Genomic DNA, 18,149 nt, shown 5'->3' on the forward strand with positions numbered 1-18,149 from the left:
ATACGTCCCTTGCTTTACAGCCACACTTCGCGACCACGACGTCGTTTGATTTTGTGGTGCCCAAAACGCGTCGGCCAGCCAGAGGAATCCCTACTATAAATACCGCTGTTTGTGGTCTTAGCTCACCATTTGGATCTGGGGCTTCTCTCTCTCCCGTTCCAAAGCTCTTCGCTCTCGAGCGATTCGTTCCCCTCCAAGCCCTAACCCTAGATCGAGTTCCCTCCCTTTTTACTCAAACCTTTGTCTGCGCGCGGGACATTTGTGTTCCGAAACAAGGATCGAAACAAGTATCGAAACCCCAGCCGCAGTCGATTGCGAGCAAGCGACCTCGTTCGAGCTAGGGTTTGAGAAAAATCGAATTGTTTCGGACTCGATTTGCTTTGTGTGTTGGTTGGTTGATTTGCTACTGTATCACAAATGTCTCGGTGTTTTCCGTACCCTCCTCCTGGGTACGTGAAGAAGGGGATCCACGATGAGGCCCTGATCGATTCGATTAAGGTTTGTTGAGCAATCCTTGCTTTATGGGTTTTTGGATTTGTGCTCGACGTTTATTGTACGATTCGGTTCGTTAATTGATGCGTTTGTTCAGCTCTCGTATGATCATATTTTGTGTAGATAAGAGAACCCATAGAATGCCCTGAAAAAAGTAAGAACATAGAGAGAGAAAAATTTGGAAATGGGGTGAATTCGAGAGCTGAATCACGGGTTTTACAATCGATAACACTTTTTAGTTCCCCATAGAAACAAATAGAAGCCATTAATCGTTACAAAACGTAATTTCACTTCCTGGGTTTTTGTTGGCTTGAGCCAAATTTGATTGGCCAAAATCGGAAACTTTGGCTTAGATTTTGAGCCCCTGACATGAATTCTTGAGTGGTTGAGTGTTCTGTTTGCCACTGGACTCTAGCGTGTGCGGAACTTTACATCCATTTGTGATAGAAAAATGCTATAGAAACACAAATTCCTGGCCTTCTTTTTGTAAGCTGAGCTGGTTCTGCAGTGTTGTAGCTTGTGTTCATGCATGTGGCACATCAGTGTCTGTCATCTTCCTTTTAGGAATTGATAATGGTACTTTTAAAACCTTCCTATGGCTTTAGTTGTGTGCTTGACGTGTGTGAGCGATGGTACCTGTTCTTGGTACTAGGCTTTCACATTGTCGTGTTGTTTGACTCAAACAACAAAACATGATACTTTTACAGGCACTTCAGAGTCTTGTTAGGTTGGGATTGAGATTGTATTGTGTGGCAGATTAGTGAAAATGATTTGAGATGTGTTAGATGAGATTGCTTGACATTCTTGCTTATGCATATGAGATGAATGATTTGAGATGGGCAAGTACATATTCTACTATGTGCTGGCTGCTTGAAGATCATTTTAGTTCTCACTTCTCACTGAGTTACATACTCAAGTTTGAAGTGGCAACACATAACCAAGAGTGAGTTTGCACTGTAGTGGATTAGGAAGTGACCTTTGAATTCAAGTGTGTCCTTAGAAAGTCATAATGCTGAAAGGTTGCTAAGGTGAAACTTAAGCAATTACAGCTATGAGTTTTGTACTATAGTAGATTTTTTGGGTAAGCGCAGGTTTAGTTTATTTGATCGGTTATTTCATAGATGGTAGGGTCAGATAAATAGCACCTTGAGCCTGGTGTGTTCGGGTGTGGCATATGTTGTAGGATTCAAGTTCTCCTTTTCTTTTAGTGCAGTTTTGCTTGAAGATGCCTTGGTGGTGGAAATGGTAGACACGTGAGACTCAATACTGTCTTGTGCTTAAGGGCGTGGAGGTTCAAGTCCTCTCCAAGGCATAATTGGGAATCCATGTAGTTTTTGGTTCGAGTCCTCCTTGAGGCATAATTGCTTAAGTTTCACCTTAGTTGTTGGCTATGATTGGTGCTGATCTCTATGTAGCAAAGTTAAGAGTGCAGTCTATAGCATGTGTGAAAAAGTTGATTTAGGTTTTTTTTTGGAATGTTGACTCTGTTATCGATGTCATGAACATGTATGAAAAATTCAATTATCACTTGATAATGTTTTAAAAGGCTCGCCTCAGGGTGCGCCTAGGCGCCCTGTGAGGCTGGGCTTGAGGGTTGACGCCTCTGTTTTGAGGGAGTGGGTGTAAGGCGCCGAAAGGCATCGCTGGAGCCGCCTAGGCGTGCCTCAGGGGATTTTTTTTTTTTTTAATTTTTTTAATTTTAATATTCCCAAACCCAAATTTTGGGTAGGGTTTTAACTACCTCATACCTCTTCCTTGCACTATCATCTCTCTGCTTTGTTTTCTGATTTTTATTTTTTATATAAAGGATGTGTGTGCCGTCTACGTGCATTGTTATATGTGTGCTCATTGTGCTTTTCATCCTCTATTTTATATATATATATATATATATAATATATGTATATATATGTGTATATGTATTTATAATATATGTGTGTGCTTAGGGTGATTATTGATTATAAACTTTTTTTTTTAATATAATATATGTGTATGCTCAGTGTATATATTAAAAAATTTAGGTCTCGTGAGGCTTCGCCTCACGCCTCACGCCTAGGCTAGGCTATCCCTCGGACGCCTCGCCCACGCCTCACGCTTTTAATACATTGTATACAGAGAAAACAATAGTTTAATAACCAAAATTCTCGTCATAGATCATCCGCATTGGTTGTCTTCAATGTTGATTTATTGATTTCCATAATTATCTAATAAGGATGTTATGTTTTATCCAACAATTTTTGGTCTGCTTTGGAATGCTTGTTTTTGTGACAGTATTTTAAACTTTTCCAATGAGTTCAAAAGTTGATGGTTACTCTTGTTATTTGAAGCTCCAAAGAGAAGATGAGAAGGCCATTAAAGAAAAGAAGAGGGAGAAAAAACGAGAGAAGAAAGAAAAGAAGGCTCGAGAAAATGGGGAGCCTGAAAATAAGAAGCAGAGTCATAAGAAAAGGCACAAAGTTGAAAGGCACCAAGAAGACAAGAAAGGTAGAGACTATGGAAAGAAGAGAAAACATGAAACGGAAAACCTTGACAAGAGTGACCTTACTGAAGAACATGAGCAACCAGTTGGTTCCCAGAACTCTTCTGATAGCACCGTTAACAGCAACAAAAGGCAGAAGCAGGACTCTCCCCCTGATGGCAGGCAAAATTCTGGTGAGTGCTCTTATGTTTCTTCCTTACTTGGGAGAAGGGTGTTTGCCTGTTGGGTTTGTTAGCTTCTCATGGGCACTGATATTCTTCCTTCAAAATGTATTATTATTTGAAGCAAGCATTCTTCGGATCCGGTTGCCTCTCCAAAGGCACAAAGATCCTGAACTGCTACCCGGTGAGGAGCAGCCTTGCCGGTTCCCTCTCAAATCGCACAAAGATCCAGTGGTGCTATCCAGAGAGAAACAACCTTGCCAGTTGCCTCTCCAAAAGCACAAGGATCCAGTAGTGCTACCCAAAGAGGAACAGCCTTGCCGGTTGTCTCTTCAAAGGAACAAAGATCCAGATTTGCTACCCAGTCCTGAACAGCCTTGCCGGTTGTCTCTCCAAAGGCAAAAAGGTGCAGAAGTTCTACCCAGCCAGGAACAGCCTTCCAGGTTTTCTTTCCAAAGGCCTAAAGGTACAGATGTTCTCCCCAGCCAGGAACAGCCTTCCTGGTTGTTCCTCCAAAGGCCCAAAGGTCCAGAAGTGCTACCCAGCCAAGAACAGCCTTGCTCTTCCTCAGGAAGGACAGATAATGCCTTTGTTGTAGGACTGCAAGAACCTGCTCCTAAACAAGGCATAGAGGAGGGACAACATCCATGCGCTACTTCTGGAAATGCTAGCAATGAACGCTCTTCCAGGCGTGGTAAAGAAAAACACCGGAAGTCTGGCAGTGGTTCTCTTCCTTCACAATACAGAGAGCTAATTGAAAACTGGGTTCAACCTCCTCTCTCACAATGTCTTCACATGGATGTCGACGATGAGGGATGGTTCGAGGCAAAGACAAAATGGAATTGTGGCGTTGAGAAACCTACAGTCGTCAGTGACAGCCTGAGCTATGGTGACGCAACGTCTTGGCCATGTGCTTGCCTCTTCCCCGAGTCCGATATATATGCATTGCCATACACAGTACCGTTCTAAACCCCCGCCTGGAAAGTGGAAGATTGACAAGTGAGGAGCTGAAAGCGCCAGTGAACTTTGTATTTGATAGTTTTTCGGTACTGAAGGTGTGAAGAGGTTGTTTCCGGCTTTGGTGGTGTTGGTTTGCTTGCTCTCTCGTGCCTAGAGCGACTCCCGGTTGGGTTGAGAAAACAGCAACGGCAGAGATTTGGGGAATGAAAGGATTTGTTTTTGTAGGGTAGATGGCATATTGATGTATCACAAACTTTGCAATTCTTTTGAATCGATTATAATATCATTTCCTTTTTGTCAACTGTTTCGGCATTTCTCTATTGGTTTTTGGTAGTTGGCACTTTGGCTCTAATCGGGTACAACGTCGCTGCGTTAGATGTTTTAGTTTTGGGTGGCGCTATCATTTTATATTTTACACATTTTTCAATTTTTACAATTTTCGGTTATTGAAATGAATTGAAGATGATCAAAATGATAAAAATTGTGAAAGGTAAAAAATAGTGTGGGGTCAACGAAAAATTACATTATTGGGAAAATTTGTTGATCATATGGATTTTTAACTCATACATATTGGATTTTAACTGATAAATGACATTACTGGGGATATTAGTAAACTATGCTTAACAACTCATGTAATTGTCGTTAAGCAGCAAATTCATTTGCAGTCATATTTGCATAAAGTGATTATATCAATTAAAATATATTTTGTCACTCAGTATTATGGTCTAGTGATATTTTTCTTAACTTGGAAGTAAGAGGTCTTAGTATCAAATCTCGTGAATGATGAATTCAATATCAAATTAGGTTGTCCATTGTGTGGCTTAGTCGAACTCTCCCTCCCCCTAGTGTAAAAATACTGATGTACTAAAAAAAATTGAAATATCTTGAATTAATTGGATGTGCCAAGGGGACTTGAGTTTTATGATTTAAAATATCGACTATATATCATTTTATATAAGTTGAATCCATGATATTGTTTTCAAATAGAAAGAGTCTTTTAATCCCAAAAAGGAAAAAAGATTTAAATATACATTCCAATTTCGTTCTAGTCTCTACATGTTTGGATTTCAGAATTTTAGATGTCAAATTTGATTCGGATGCACCCAATTTGAAAAGTACAGAACCAAAAGTGCATCAAAGCACTTATGAAACTAGAGGATTTAAAGAAATTGGACATTTACAAGTGGTTCGTATCTCACTTGATTAAAACATCAATTCTTACACTTGAGTTCCGAAGTTCCAAATCTACGCTCAAACTATTGTTTGTGTCAAGAAAACAAAAGAGATCGGGCCGAATCGTGCTCGGCCCATTTAAATAAAGCCCAAACAGGCACGAGCCTGAATCACTTGCTATGTTAGGCCTGACCTCTAACCAGTTTAACCGACCCATGATATCGGGTCCGGATCCAAACAGACCTCGAGTTGGACAGACAGTTGTGGCCAAAACCAGTATGGTCAAAACGCAACCGAGAGAGAGAGAGAGAGAGAGAGAGAGAGAGCTAGAGAGAGAAGATGATCTCGAACGGAGTTGAAGATGAAGAGAAATGGCTGGCAGCTGGAATCGCCGGCCTCCAACAGAACGCCTTCTATATGCACCGAGCTCTGGTAACTCCTTCAATCAGTCAATCAAACAAACCCTCGATCTTCTTCCCTCCAATTTTCTACCAATTTTTTTGTTCGCTGAAAATTCAGTGAAATTGTTTTCCTTCGTTCAATTTTTCTGCAAATTTTTCAATCAGGACTCGAACAATCTCAGAGACGCGCTCAAGTACTCAGCTCAGATGCTGTCGGAGCTCCGGACCTCGAAGCTTTCCCCTCACAAGTACTACGAACTCTGTAAGTTTTGATTACTTCTCATCGATCCGGAGGGATTTGGAAATTGATTCTGCTTCGTTTTTGCATTTTCGTAAATGCCGAATGTTTGCGAGTTTGTGGATGGTGATTTCACTGATTTATGGTTTGAATTGCCTCAGATATGCGGGCGTTTGACGAATTGAGGAAATTGGAAATGTTCTTCAAGGAGGAGGCCCGGCGCGGCTGCTCCATTATTGATCTCTATGAGCTTGTTCAGCACGCCGGCAACATATTGCCTAGATTGTAAGTCTTAATTATGTTAGTTAATCTTCAGTTGCACATGTATCAATTGCTTTATTTAGGTTTTGACTTCGTAGTTCACTTAAAGTCCCCGGGAGATAATCCAATTTGTTTTTGTTTATGAACTATGCTGCACATAAAGTCTTACTTACCTAGTTGGCATTGCGGTCGTATTCCTAGTTGGCATTGTGGTCGTATTCCTTCAGATACTGTAATTCTGATTGTAAATCGTTAACATGCTGCAATTTGAAAAGTTCCCTAATACTAAACCTTATCGAAAAAAGACCCAAAATTAAGCAGAAATTACAATTCATGATTTGATCTATTATCAATGTCTTTGTAATGTAGATTTATACAATTATGAGTTGGACGCTATCTCCTTTCAGGGTGTTCCTTTGAGTGCATCGAATTTATCTTAAGTGAAGAACAAGGCATAGCTATAGCATTTCTGTAGCTTATAAGTGAATTTTATGATCTCTATTAGGTATCTTCTCTGTACAGTAGGTTCTGTGTACATCAAATCTAAGGAAGCTCCTGCTAAGGATGTCCTAAAAGATCTCGTTGAAATGTCCCGTGGCGTTCAGAATCCTGTACGTGGGCTATTCTTAAGGAGTTACCTTTCTCAAGTGAGTAGGGACAAATTGCCTGATATTGGTTCTGAATATGAAGGGTAAGGAAATCAGATATTCATTCCTATGTTTATTTTCTGTGTATGATCGTATTCTTTCATTTGATTCAATCTGATTTGTCAATAATCCTTAACTTGCCCAGAGATGCCGACACTGTCAAGGACGCTGTTGAGTTTGTGCTCCAAAATTTCACTGAGATGAACAAACTTTGGGTGCGGATGCAACATCAGGTTGGTTGATACTTATATACAGAGCTCTCAGGTTTAGACATGCACAGGTACCACAATGCTTGCATGTCATGAAGGTAAAAATATGTCATGAGGGCATGCTTTCTGGTCATGCAGGTGTTGTAGTGCTTTTGAATCATTCATACTCTTAGCTGATCCTGAGTTGAGGCTTGCTCTCCGGCTTTCTGGTCTGCAGGGACCTGCCCGGGAAAAGGAGAAACGGGAGAAAGAAAGGAGCGAGCTACGTGATCTTGTAATATCAGTAACTGGTAGCTGGTTGATTTCACTGCTATATTGTTGTGCGCATATGCACTGTACACTTACAGAAGGCTTCTCTATGTCTGTTGTTCCTTTAGGTTGGTAAAAACTTGCACGTCCTAAGCCAGATAGAAGGTGTTGATTTAGATTTGTACAAAGATGCCGTGCTTCCCAGAGTCCTGGAGCAGGTCCGATTGATGCTGTTTTATCTTTAATCGATCCTTTAATATTTATGATGTGTAACTTCCACCTCTTAACCATAAAAAATGGCTTCATCACCTTGCTTTTTTTAACAGGTTGTCAATTGTAAGGATGAGATTGCACAGTTTTATTTGATGGATTGCATAATTCAAGTCTTTCCCGATGAGTACCACTTGCAAACTCTTGACGTATTGTTGGGTGCTTGCCCCCAACTTCAGGTCAGTAACATTATATGCACAAATTTTATTAATACCCTGTATTGTTTTTTATTCATGTCACTTTTCTTCTATTTTGCATTATGGGGTTTTGTGCATTGATCTTTTGAAACTGAAGGTGCTTTTGTCATTTGTTCTGGTTTTGGAGTGTACCTTCTTATTGTAAGAGATTTTTTACATTTTGTTTTATGACTTGTTGCACTCATTTTAAGCCATATGGAATGCTTTGAATGTTTCATAGGAAGATGCATGGAGCATCATGTCTCCGAGAATTGATACATGGAATGTTGCATTTGTGTTTTGCTTCATATATAAAATAAGTTAATGATAGTCAAATAGTTTATGGTATACTCTTAATCTTGGAAAACCTTTTGTCTTTTGTTTGAAATTTGATTAAGAATGTTAGATAACTTTGTATTTTGTGTGTTCATAATATTTATCATCGTATTTTTAATTTATTACATTTCTCTGCCATTCTTGTCTAATTTCATTTTTTGTTTCAGCCATCTGTTGATATTAAGACAGTTCTATCCCAGTTAATGGAAAGACTTTCAAATTATGCTGCTTCAAGCACAGAAGTATTGCCTGAGTTTTTACAAGTAGAAGCTTTTTCAAAACTGAGCAATGCTATTGGAAAGGTAATCTTAGTGTATAATAAATTGATGATTAAGTTCAGGGTTGTGCCATGCTTCAATTATCTCTTTTCATATCTACTATCACCAAGTGGTTGCACATAGAGCTTTTTTGTGACCTTGTTTGTCTGCAGTATAAGTACGTATAACTGTAACCAAGTGTTCATTGCATCTATATGCTTTCCTGTCTTGGTATTTGTGTTTTTGTGTATTTGTTTGCATTCGTTTTGATACTTAAACAATATGTCAATGCAGGTAATTGAAGCACAAGTTGACATGCCTATCATCGGTGTTGTCACTCTATATTCATCGCTTCTTAAATTCACTCTCCATGTGCACCCTGATCGACTTGATTATGCTGATCAAGTGTTGGTATGTTTCCTTGACAAACTTTTCTTAACATAGTTATGCTCAGTTCTATCGTCTATGCGCATCAAAGTTATACTAAGTGAAACGGATTTTATTGGTCAAATTGCATGTGGCCCGAAATTGGATAGTCCAACCTTTGCAAATTTTTCTTTGCATATACATTGGATGAACCGTAATTTTCCACGTTATGCTATACATATAATCCAGTAAAGTCTGTTCTTGTAAATAAATTTCTTGTGCTGCAAGTCTGGTGGCACAGATTTGATTTATCTTATCATTTAAATTGATTGATCAATATATATATTGTTCTATAAAAGGTCACCACATATGTAATTATTTCCACCATTTATTTTCTTTTCACCAGGGCTCATTTGTTAAGAAACTCTCTGGAAAAGGAAAAATTCAAGACAGCAGGGCAACAAAACAAGTGGTTGCACTTTTAAGCGCTCCACTTGAGAAATATAATGATATTGTCACGGCTTTGAAGCTTACAAATTATCCTCGCGTCCTGGAATTCCTTGATAGTGGAACAAATAAAGTCATGGCTACTGTTATAATTCAGAGCATTATGAAAAATACAACTCATGTTTTAACTGCCGAGAAGGTATGCTTAACTAATGGTTTGTCCTTTCGACTGAGTTTGCTTCTTAATGACATGGAATGCAATTTTTACAGGTCGAAGCTTTGTTTGAATTAATAAAAGGACTTATTGAGGATTTGGATGGGACTCTTAATGATGAGGTAATTTCTGTGTTATCGATCATACATTTATTGATGATAGCAAAGCTCCTCTCTAGGCTTCCACAATATTGTGCATTTTCTTCTGAATCTATACACTTGAGGTGGAGCATATCTTCTCTTTCAACTCTAGGTTGATGAAGAAGATTTCAAGGAGGAGCAAAATTCAGTTGCGCGACTTATTCAAATGTTTTCTAATGATGATCCCGAAGAGATGTTTAAGGTATTGGATATGTTTGAGTATGGTATTCATGTGCCTATTTCATATCTCTGCATACCTTCTGTCTTTATAATCTTACCTTACAAGAGTATCCGTGAGGATTTCTCAAGTATTTAATTCTGAAATCTTCCTGAGTTATATTCCCTTGAAGTTTTAATTGAGTCATAATTAATTGTTTTCTCATGTTTCTGTACTAATATATGGAAAAATGTTACCAGCACTTGAAAATGGTTTTTGCATTTTGAACTGATGTGACAGTGAGTTTTCATGCCTTGATTTCATGCCACCCCACCCCTGCTTATGGGATACTGGTCCTAGTGTTGGCAGACATGGCAATATCACTCGTGGAAAATTCATGTTGTGTATATATTTTAGAAATTGAAGTACATGTAGATTACTCTTTGTTTATTGATTTTTTTCTCTCAAGAGATTTTGCATGAACTGGAGCACCATTCATCCCTAATGTTTGCCACAATTCGTGCACTGAATTGCAGATCATATGTACTGTGAAGAAGCACATCCTGGTTGGAGGACCAACGCGTTTGCCCTTTACTATCCCTCCCCTAGTTTTGTCTTCTCTAAAGGTTTGCTTCTGTCTATCTAAATCATGTTAACAGTTGGACACATTATGTGTTGATGCTAGTCAACTTTTTTTAATTCTGTCGATTTGTTGTTGAAATTTCTCAAACTAGTATGGTGTGAGTAATGGAATTGGTGGTCTTTTTGGTGGTGTTCGTCTGATTTTATTTTGTTATGTGCAGTTGGTTAGGAAATTGCAAGCCCAGGAAGAAAATCCATTTGGAGACGATGCATCAACCACACCAAAGAAAATTTTTCAGCTCTTGACTCAGGTAAATGCTAGCGAAAGCTTTCAGAGAGCTCACACGTATATCCTACACAGTTTGAGCTTAGACTTTGATCTTTCTAGCTATTGAGTAACACTTCTGGTTTATTGTTTCAGACTATTGAGGCTTTGTTGAATGTTCCAGCACCTGAACTGGCATTACGGTTATATTTGCAATGTGCTGAGGTACATTGAAATGTTCGGTTTTCAAATAAATGGCATGACCTAAAGAATGTTATCCCTAATTTTAATGCCTGTTGTTTTTCATTAATTAGGCTGCAAATGACTGTGATTTGGAACCCGTTGCCTATGAATTCTTCACCCAAGCATATATTCTTTACGAAGAAGAAATTTCAGTGAGTTTCCCTATTTGGTTGCCTCTTCACCTGTTTCATATTTTTTTTTTTTTTTTTTTTTAAGATTTCAATGGAACACTGGATTGTGTCTACTCTTTCCATTTTGAATACTGATTACTGGATTGTATATAATCTTTCTTGTTTGCATGAATTTTCTGTAATAGGATTCGAAAGCACAGGTGACTGCCATTCATCTGATAATCGGGACTCTCCAGAGGATGCATGTATTTGGTGTTGAGAACAGGGATACTTTAACTCACAAAGCCACAGGGGTAATCATAATTTCATAATTTCGTTAGTTATAATGCTGCCTGTCTGTTTCTACTGAACCGTTTCTACTGAAAACCTTACTTAATGCCTTGTCTTTGACCAGTATTCGGCAAAGCTTTTAAAGAAGGCTGATCAGTGCCGAGCTGTTTATGCTTGCTCACATCTCTTCTGGGTCGATGATCATGAGAGCATGAAGGATGGAGAAAGGTGTGTTGTATTAACATTTGGCTTCTATACTAAACCCATTTAGTTGTGCTTATGGCTGTGCAAGTCATGTCAGTTTTCTTTATTGTGCCGAAAGGATATGTTCACGGCGAAAGAACTGTATGAAGGACAGTTAGGAGTTAAGTGGAAATGGACAGAGGAGTGAAGGGATGGTTTCTGAGTATAAGAATCTTAGCGGAGCCATTCCTTGGTTCATACTTTGAAACTGCTATTGTTCTGTTTGGTTATAATTCGTTTTAATTTTCTTTTACTTGCTATCCAGGGTACTGATTTGCCTAAAGCGAGCTTTACGAATCGCTAATGCTGCCCAACAGATGTCCAATGCTGCACGGGGTAGCACCGGTTCAGTAACGCTCTTTGTTGAAATACTGAACAAGTAATAGTTGCTGACGCCAAAGCCAATTTTTTCTATTTCTTCTATTGCGGAAAGAGAAGGCTTTACTTTGTTGTGTTTTCAGGTACCTCTATTTCTTCGAGAAGGGGAACCCACAGATAACGGTTGCTTCAGTCCAAAGCCTGATTGAATTGGTTACAACTGAACTGCAAAGCGACTCGGCCTTAGCAGAGCCATCTACAGATGCTTTCTTTAAAAGCACACTGCGGTACATTCAGTTCCAGAAGCAGAAAGGCGGTGCAGTTGGTGAAAGATATGAGCCCATCAAGGCGTGACTTGCTGCGAAGCGAATGCATGTTATTAATGCGAGAGCTGCAGATAAGTTTGCCTTGGTGGATGCTAGGAACCGAATTCATCCTTTATGACGTCGTTTCGTTGAGAGAGTAGATTGTATGCTTTATCCTCCCCGATGCTGAATTTTCCTCCGAGACCGATGGGTCTATAGGACGTTTACTTTGGGTAATCACTCGTCGAGGAATTCTGTATACTGATTGTGGTACTGCAATGGTACAAATGTACAACATATATTTGAATTTGAATCTACTTCGATCAGAACCAACCACATCTTTCTTCAGGTTATTTGAAACTACACTGCGTCTGTCGTATCTTCTACTCGGAGTTCTGTTCATCCCCGAGCCTTGTTTCTTCGAAACCTTTTCTTTCGAAGATTTGTTGGGTTTGTTTTTCCAGTTTAACTTCTTGCAATCGTTCCATGAAAAGATTTTACTCGCATGGATCTCTGGTCTGGTCATTGTTTCGTTGCAAGCGTTAGTTCAAGGGTCTGCTCATTTGGCGGGGGAAAAGATATGTAGCGCCATTTCTCCAATTTTTCCCCCTTCTAAAATAACAATACATTTACACTAGAGGATTGGGGACTTAAGGATAGGCCACAATGGCAAATCATAATAATTTGGTTCGAACTTACCTTCGACCAAAATCGAAATTAAGACCTCACAAGTAAAAAGGAATACCATAAAAGAATTACTATTACACTATAGTACTAAATTTACAACGCCTCCCGCTACCATTTGAAAGTTGAAACTGGAAGGTACATTATTCTTTCAAGTACAATTGGCTACAACTTGGGCCTAGAAGGACACCTTAATGAATCAAACCACCAGTTCCTCAAACTTAGCTCACCAATATTGTTCTTAATCTACTGAGTAGCGATTTTGACACTCCTCTTTTATAAGTTGCCAACAGGACGAGTGCAAGAGGCTAAAAGAGGAGCGTTAAAAACCGACAAGCCTAATAATCTCATGCGAAGCGATGCATTGTGTTGAGGCAAACCACAAAAATGAAAACCAAACGCATAGGCCCAATCCTTCAAGCACACCAGACAGTAATAGTATAAGTGTATCAATGCAAAACGAGGTCGGCTTCCTAACTGGGAGTCCAGTCTATTAAAACAATATAAAAAAATCAAAGCCGGAGTTGAGAAAAAGTTGCCAACCATAGAATTCAACAATTAAGAGATCACAACAGTTCCAAGAATGCAACACCAAACCACCTGATGCTTTCACAGATAGATCCATACGATTGCCAAACGCGGCAACTTACTGACTCCAACTTCTTCAGGACAAAAAGGGAAAAACGAGATTTAGGGAACAAAGGGGTGTGAGGGAATACATGCAGGATGGCTGGTCATTATCTCTTTACACCTATTTTCCAAATCACAATATGGAGCATGCCTTCCCTTTGCCGCCTTCCTTTTTCTTCTGCTTCGGAGGTTGAAGGACAACCCTGATGGCGGCATCAAAGACCCCTTTCACATTCTGCAGCCGCAAGCACACGTCATAAGTCACAGTTCAGGCATGAAAAATACCCCCGCATAATGCAATAGATAATATAAATACCTGCTGAGTTTTTGAACTGCACTCGATATACGCTGGTGCTCCAATTAGCTTCCTGAGCTCCTCTCCCTACAAGGGTAGAGATATAAATCTTAATTATAAGGAAGAAGAAAAGAAGATAAGGCACAAGGATGGTCAATAAAGACAAGAACGTTACTTGAGCGGTAGTAATTGGGACAGCACCAGGATGGTCAATAAAGAACTGCTTGTCGTCCCGAAGATCTGGCTCATTTTAAAGACATTTCGCAGTTAGAACTATCATTGAATAAAAACACTCAATGTGTTCAAACAATGGGCCCATTATCTCAAGATTTATCTAAGGTTGAGGAATAAGATTTAATAAAGCGGCCGAAACTTTTTTAAATATCTACAAAGTAGAAAGATAAAATTTTTACCAAGCTTTGTTCCAACGAGAATAATCGGGACACCGGGCGCATAATGCTTCAATTCTGGGATCCACTGGAAAGGAAATCAATACATTTGAGATTTATCATCAGATCATCAAGGTAAAGACAAAACAGTCATAATCAGTAGCACATTTTGTACACATACATCCCATATAGCAAAATCTCACCTTCTTGGACACATTTTCATAGCTGGCTTTGCTGATGAGAGAGAACGCCAGTATAAACACATCAGCACCACGATAACTCAAAGGTCTTAATCTATTGTAATCCTCCTGTCCTGTTGCACAAAAAATAAATTCAGACCTAAAACACATATATGCATACAACCCCTAGTCAACAAAAACTGAAGTGACAATGCATATTTACCAGCTGTGTCCCATAGCCCCAGGTTAACAGTGCTCCCATTCACGACCACGTTTGCACTGAAATTGTCGAAAACAGTTGGCACGTAATCCTGTTTCCCACCACAATACGGAATAAAGTTATAAACCGTACATCATAACGACAAATGATCTCCCCTTCCTTACAAGTTATAAACCTTAACAATATGAAATCACAAACAACCACATTGCAAAAAGTTCGGAAGTTCAGACATTCTAGGGAGAAAAGATTTAAAATTTCATCAAATAACATCTTATAGGCAGAATAGCTAAAGTAAAATCCCAAAAATCTAAAAAACTCCTATAAAACGCCTCAATCCAAACATCCGAGGAATTATGTCAAGAGCAGAAAAAGAATTTTAAAATCCCAAATAACCCACTTATTTTCAAACCTTTCACATTTGATTGCCCCTCAAAAAAAGGGGCAATTTTGACCAAAATTAATACCATTCTAATTATTTGCACCCAATGTTTTCCTAAAACAATCAAATATCGTCAGCAAGATTGAGCTAAAAATAATACAAAATCAGCAAATAGCAGCACCAGAAACAAAAGGAACAAGAAAGCACATTTTCAAAGGAAGCTAATTTGTGAATAATTATTCTACCAAAACAACAAATTCACCAACAACTCATTGCATTCGGCATCAAACTTCCCCAGAACCAAACCCAAAAACCCAATTAAAAGCAATAAATCAATTACCAAATACATTCCACCTATTGCAACAATGGCGCACGAAATTAAAATTCCCAAAAAAGGAAGGGAAATTAAAGCGAATTGGGAATTGGGAATTGAAGACTTACGGTGGGGAAGGTGTTGCTGGTGTAGGAGATAAGCAGACACGTCTTACCCACAGCCCCGTCCCCAACCGTGACGCACTTTATGAACCTGGACGCGCTCATTTTCTCGCTCTCTCACTTTCTCGAGAAAAACCCAAGCCCCAGATCTTCGAACCTGAGGACCCGATCTTCTTCTTCTTCTCCTTCCTCCTCGTCCTCTTCACTTACACATCTGTGGAGCGATCGAAATCCGGACGATTCACGACGAAACCTAACCCTAATTCTGGCAAATTGGGAGGGGGGGGGGAATCGAGAGAGAAAAGAGAAGAAAAAGATTGGGGGAGTTCGGAAGGGGAAAATTGGAAGGAGAAAAATGGGCGAATGTGGGTCTTGTGCGGGCGTCTGGAAGCTCCACGGAAGAGAAAAGAGGAGAGTGAGCGAGACAAAAATGGCGGACTATTTTTTTGGCCGCGAATTTTATTTGCCGTTGAAGCGTTCGTTGAGCAACAAACTCTCCAACAAATAGCTTCGAGGCTGTGACTGTGAGACTCTGTCTCTCTCCCCTCTGTGTCTCTTTCTCTCTCCTCTCTGTTTTTCTTTCTTTCTGCGCGCTAGTCGCGAGGAAGTTGGGTCCGGTTATATGTGTTTGGGTCGGATTTTTGAGGGGCTTTTTTTTTTTTTTTCCAAAAGATTTTTGAGGTTGGTGGGGATGAAAAGTGAAATGAAACAAAGGGATTTATTTTTCTTGTTGTGATGTTAAGTCTTGTCTGTGTGATTTTAATTTTTATCCCTTTAATTTGGAAATCGACTATTGATTTAAGGTAATTTGGGATTGGTTCGCTATTGTCCACGCGGAATTGTTCCACGATTACTGTTTTTGTTGTTGGCGTTGGAAAGTGACGTGTTATGTTGCTGGATTGTCGTTATGACTAATTAGTTGGTGATTCTTATTTTGGTTTGTATTCTAGATACAAAGTATGACACGATATAAAACGTCAGATGAGTGCGAAAGAAACCTGGCTCGCTTGGTATATTCGTACATAAGGTCTAACTGTCTGCACAATAGTGTTTTTGCAAGTTCTGACATGTTATGTTATCATCTTGTCAACCTGTTCCAATAATTTGTGACAAAGAAATAATCACAACCCAAGTTTGATGAGGATGATTAGTAGAGATAATCATCAATAGACAAGAATCCTTTCACACCTAGTCTCATGGATTTTTAATTGGATTCTTGTTTTCAAGAAGAGTTATTTTTGTGCTATGCATAATTTTTTATTTTTTATTTATGGGATCAAAGCAAGCCTTGGTCAATGGAAATGTTGCTCTTTGGTGACAAAAAAATCAAGAGTTCGAGTCATGTAAACAACATATTTGTAAAGTAAAGGTAAGGCTGCATATTAGATGTTTCTCTGCGACCCTCGCTTTGCGAGAAACTTTGTTGGCTTGGGACCGTCCTTTTAGTTTATTGGATCACAATGACGGTGATACGTTCTAATTGTCAATTAGTTGAGGATTATTTTGGCCTTAACCTAACTGTACTTGATTCGAGCAATACTAACATGTGAAATTATTATATGATACTATAATACTGTCACACGATATAACGTTATACTTGTATCTTAACATGCACCTTAAATATTGATATATTAGATGAAAACTACCATACCAACTTATGCTTGCCAATGAATGTGTGGTAGAAGAGGTGGTTGGAATTTGATAGAGTATAATTTACATGACAGCAACCACATCAAACCCCACAATACAAGAATAATTTCATGAAAAATGATTAATTTCTTTAGGTACAAGATAATTAACTAAGATTATGGAAAGTTTGGAGGCCTTGTGGATTTGGTGTGAAAGGCTTTTTGGGCAATTTGAGATTTTTTATTACAAACGTTATTATTATTTTAAACTACACTGATCATAAAATATGAAAATAGTTTAAACTCAAGACGCAATAAACTGAATAGGAGGTTCTATTCGCTGGACTATTTATCACTTGCGACCAAATTGAGATTAAATATTGAAATCTTAAGGAAAAGTATATGTTTTGAAACATCGAGTTACGTTGTAAAACCAGAGTAGAGTTCTCTCCCCTCCTAATTTTTCTCTCAATCTCCCTTCCCTCCCCTATCCTTCTATTTAAACGGTTATGATTAAGTCATATCAACATTTTGTGTTAACTTTTTTTTTTATAGAAAGAGCAAAACAGAGAGGAAAGTGTGAGAGAATGAGAGGGAACGGGAGGAGATTAGGAGGGATTAGGAGGGGGAAGAATTAAATATGATTAGGGCAGAATCGGCAGATTGGGCAGAAGATCTTCTGGCTATGCTAAAGCTGTCTGTCCTCCTCCAATTACATTATGGAACAGTTGCATTGCCACCTTAAAAGTATAGGGCAAAAATGTTTATCCAATTTTGGAATTTGAATTGCAAGGCTGGAAAGAAAAAGGGCAAAACTGCTCATCTACCAAAAAAAAACTCAAGGTTCTAAAAGACGCTAGGCGATAGTCGGACGGTGCTTAGGTGGCAAGCTGGGGCCTAGCGCTTAGGCGGTTAGGCAGGGTCTAGGAGGACTAGGCAGATTTAACTAAATCCATTATATTTTATGTAAATAAGTGTATGTTTATACTTAAAATATATATAATTTCATCATAAACTACAAAATAGAATAACAAATATATTATGAAGTATTGGAACATAATGAAAACATGGGGAACAAGCATATATGTTTGCTCATTTAAATATTCGACAAGTCTCTTCAATTTATTGAAAAAAAAATGCAAAATGAAAGTTATCTATTTTTTGCCTAAGTGAGTCGATGCCTAGGCAGGTCTGGGCAGGTGCCTAAGTGGTCTAGACGAGTGCCTCAGTAGGTCTATGGGCATTTTCTTAATTTTCAAACGTCTAGATATTAATCGAGGTGGTGCTAGGCGGAGATTTTTAGAACAGTGGAAAAACTTATAT

At 38.8% G+C, this 18,149-nt stretch overlaps 3 protein-coding genes across 3 annotated transcripts; 2 read left to right on the forward strand and 1 right to left on the reverse strand.

The window, feature by feature from the left end:
• Positions 1–124: 124 nt before the first annotated feature.
• LOC137747299 (uncharacterized) lies at positions 125–4,390 on the forward strand. Its single transcript, XM_068487388.2, has 3 exons — positions 125–498; positions 2,817–3,141; positions 3,254–4,390. Exons 1-3 carry the CDS (start codon positions 418–420, stop codon positions 4,096–4,098), a joined length of 1,251 nt encoding a protein of 416 aa, XP_068343489.2. The 5' UTR covers positions 125–417; the 3' UTR covers positions 4,099–4,390.
• Positions 4,391–5,472: 1,082 nt separating this feature from the next.
• On the forward strand, positions 5,473–12,320 carry LOC137748139 (vacuolar protein sorting-associated protein 35A). The gene is made up of 21 exons (XM_068488232.2): positions 5,473–5,694; positions 5,829–5,925; positions 6,063–6,186; positions 6,668–6,853; positions 6,955–7,042; positions 7,236–7,292; positions 7,396–7,485; positions 7,594–7,716; positions 8,217–8,351; positions 8,601–8,717; positions 9,079–9,318; positions 9,390–9,455; positions 9,586–9,675; positions 10,167–10,256; positions 10,434–10,523; positions 10,634–10,702; positions 10,792–10,872; positions 11,037–11,144; positions 11,246–11,349; positions 11,630–11,743; positions 11,826–12,320. The coding sequence occupies exons 1-21, from the start codon at positions 5,602–5,604 to the stop codon at positions 12,034–12,036; spliced, it is 2,373 nt and encodes a 790-aa protein (XP_068344333.2). The 5' UTR covers positions 5,473–5,601; the 3' UTR covers positions 12,037–12,320.
• An 875-nt stretch (positions 12,321–13,195) lies between these two features.
• On the reverse strand, positions 13,196–15,814 carry LOC137746994 (rac-like GTP-binding protein ARAC1). The gene is made up of 7 exons (XM_068486994.2): positions 15,205–15,814; positions 14,388–14,475; positions 14,189–14,298; positions 14,010–14,073; positions 13,772–13,836; positions 13,618–13,683; positions 13,196–13,536 (listed from the first exon to the last, which is right to left on the reverse strand). The coding sequence occupies exons 1-7, from the start codon at positions 15,301–15,303 to the stop codon at positions 13,435–13,437; spliced, it is 594 nt and encodes a 197-aa protein (XP_068343095.1). The 5' UTR covers positions 15,304–15,814; the 3' UTR covers positions 13,196–13,434.
• Positions 15,815–18,149: the final 2,335 nt, after the last annotated feature.

The sequence above is a fragment of the Pyrus communis genome, chromosome 2 (genome assembly GCF_041283825.1).
Source record: "Pyrus communis isolate YQ-2024b chromosome 2, ASM4128382v1, whole genome shotgun sequence".
Lineage (NCBI taxonomy): Eukaryota > Viridiplantae > Streptophyta > Magnoliopsida > Rosales > Rosaceae > Pyrus > Pyrus communis.

Coding starts and splice junctions, on each gene's coding strand:
- LOC137747299 (XM_068487388.2), top strand. CDS start 418: ATGTCTCGGTGTTTTCCGTACCCTCCTCCTGGGTACGTGAAGAAGGGG. Junction 499..2,816: donor CCCTGATCGATTCGATTAAG/GTTTGTTGAGCA, acceptor TGTTATTTGAAG/CTCCAAAGAGAAGATGAGAA. Junction 3,142..3,253: donor TGATGGCAGGCAAAATTCTG/GTGAGTGCTCTT, acceptor TATTATTTGAAG/CAAGCATTCTTCGGATCCGG.
- LOC137748139 (XM_068488232.2), top strand. CDS start 5,602: ATGATCTCGAACGGAGTTGAAGATGAAGAGAAATGGCTGGCAGCTGGA. Junction 10,703..10,791: donor TATATTTGCAATGTGCTGAG/GTACATTGAAAT, acceptor TTCATTAATTAG/GCTGCAAATGACTGTGATTT. Junction 11,145..11,245: donor TAACTCACAAAGCCACAGGG/GTAATCATAATT, acceptor GTCTTTGACCAG/TATTCGGCAAAGCTTTTAAA.
- LOC137746994 (XM_068486994.2), bottom strand. CDS start 15,303: ATGAGCGCGTCCAGGTTCATAAAGTGCGTCACGGTTGGGGACGGGGCT. Junction 14,476..15,204: donor CCAGCAACACCTTCCCCACC/GTAAGTCTTCAA, acceptor GGTGGGAAACAG/GATTACGTGCCAACTGTTTT. Junction 13,837..14,009: donor TCTCGTTGGAACAAAGCTTG/GTAAAAATTTTA, acceptor AAAATGAGCCAG/ATCTTCGGGACGACAAGCAG.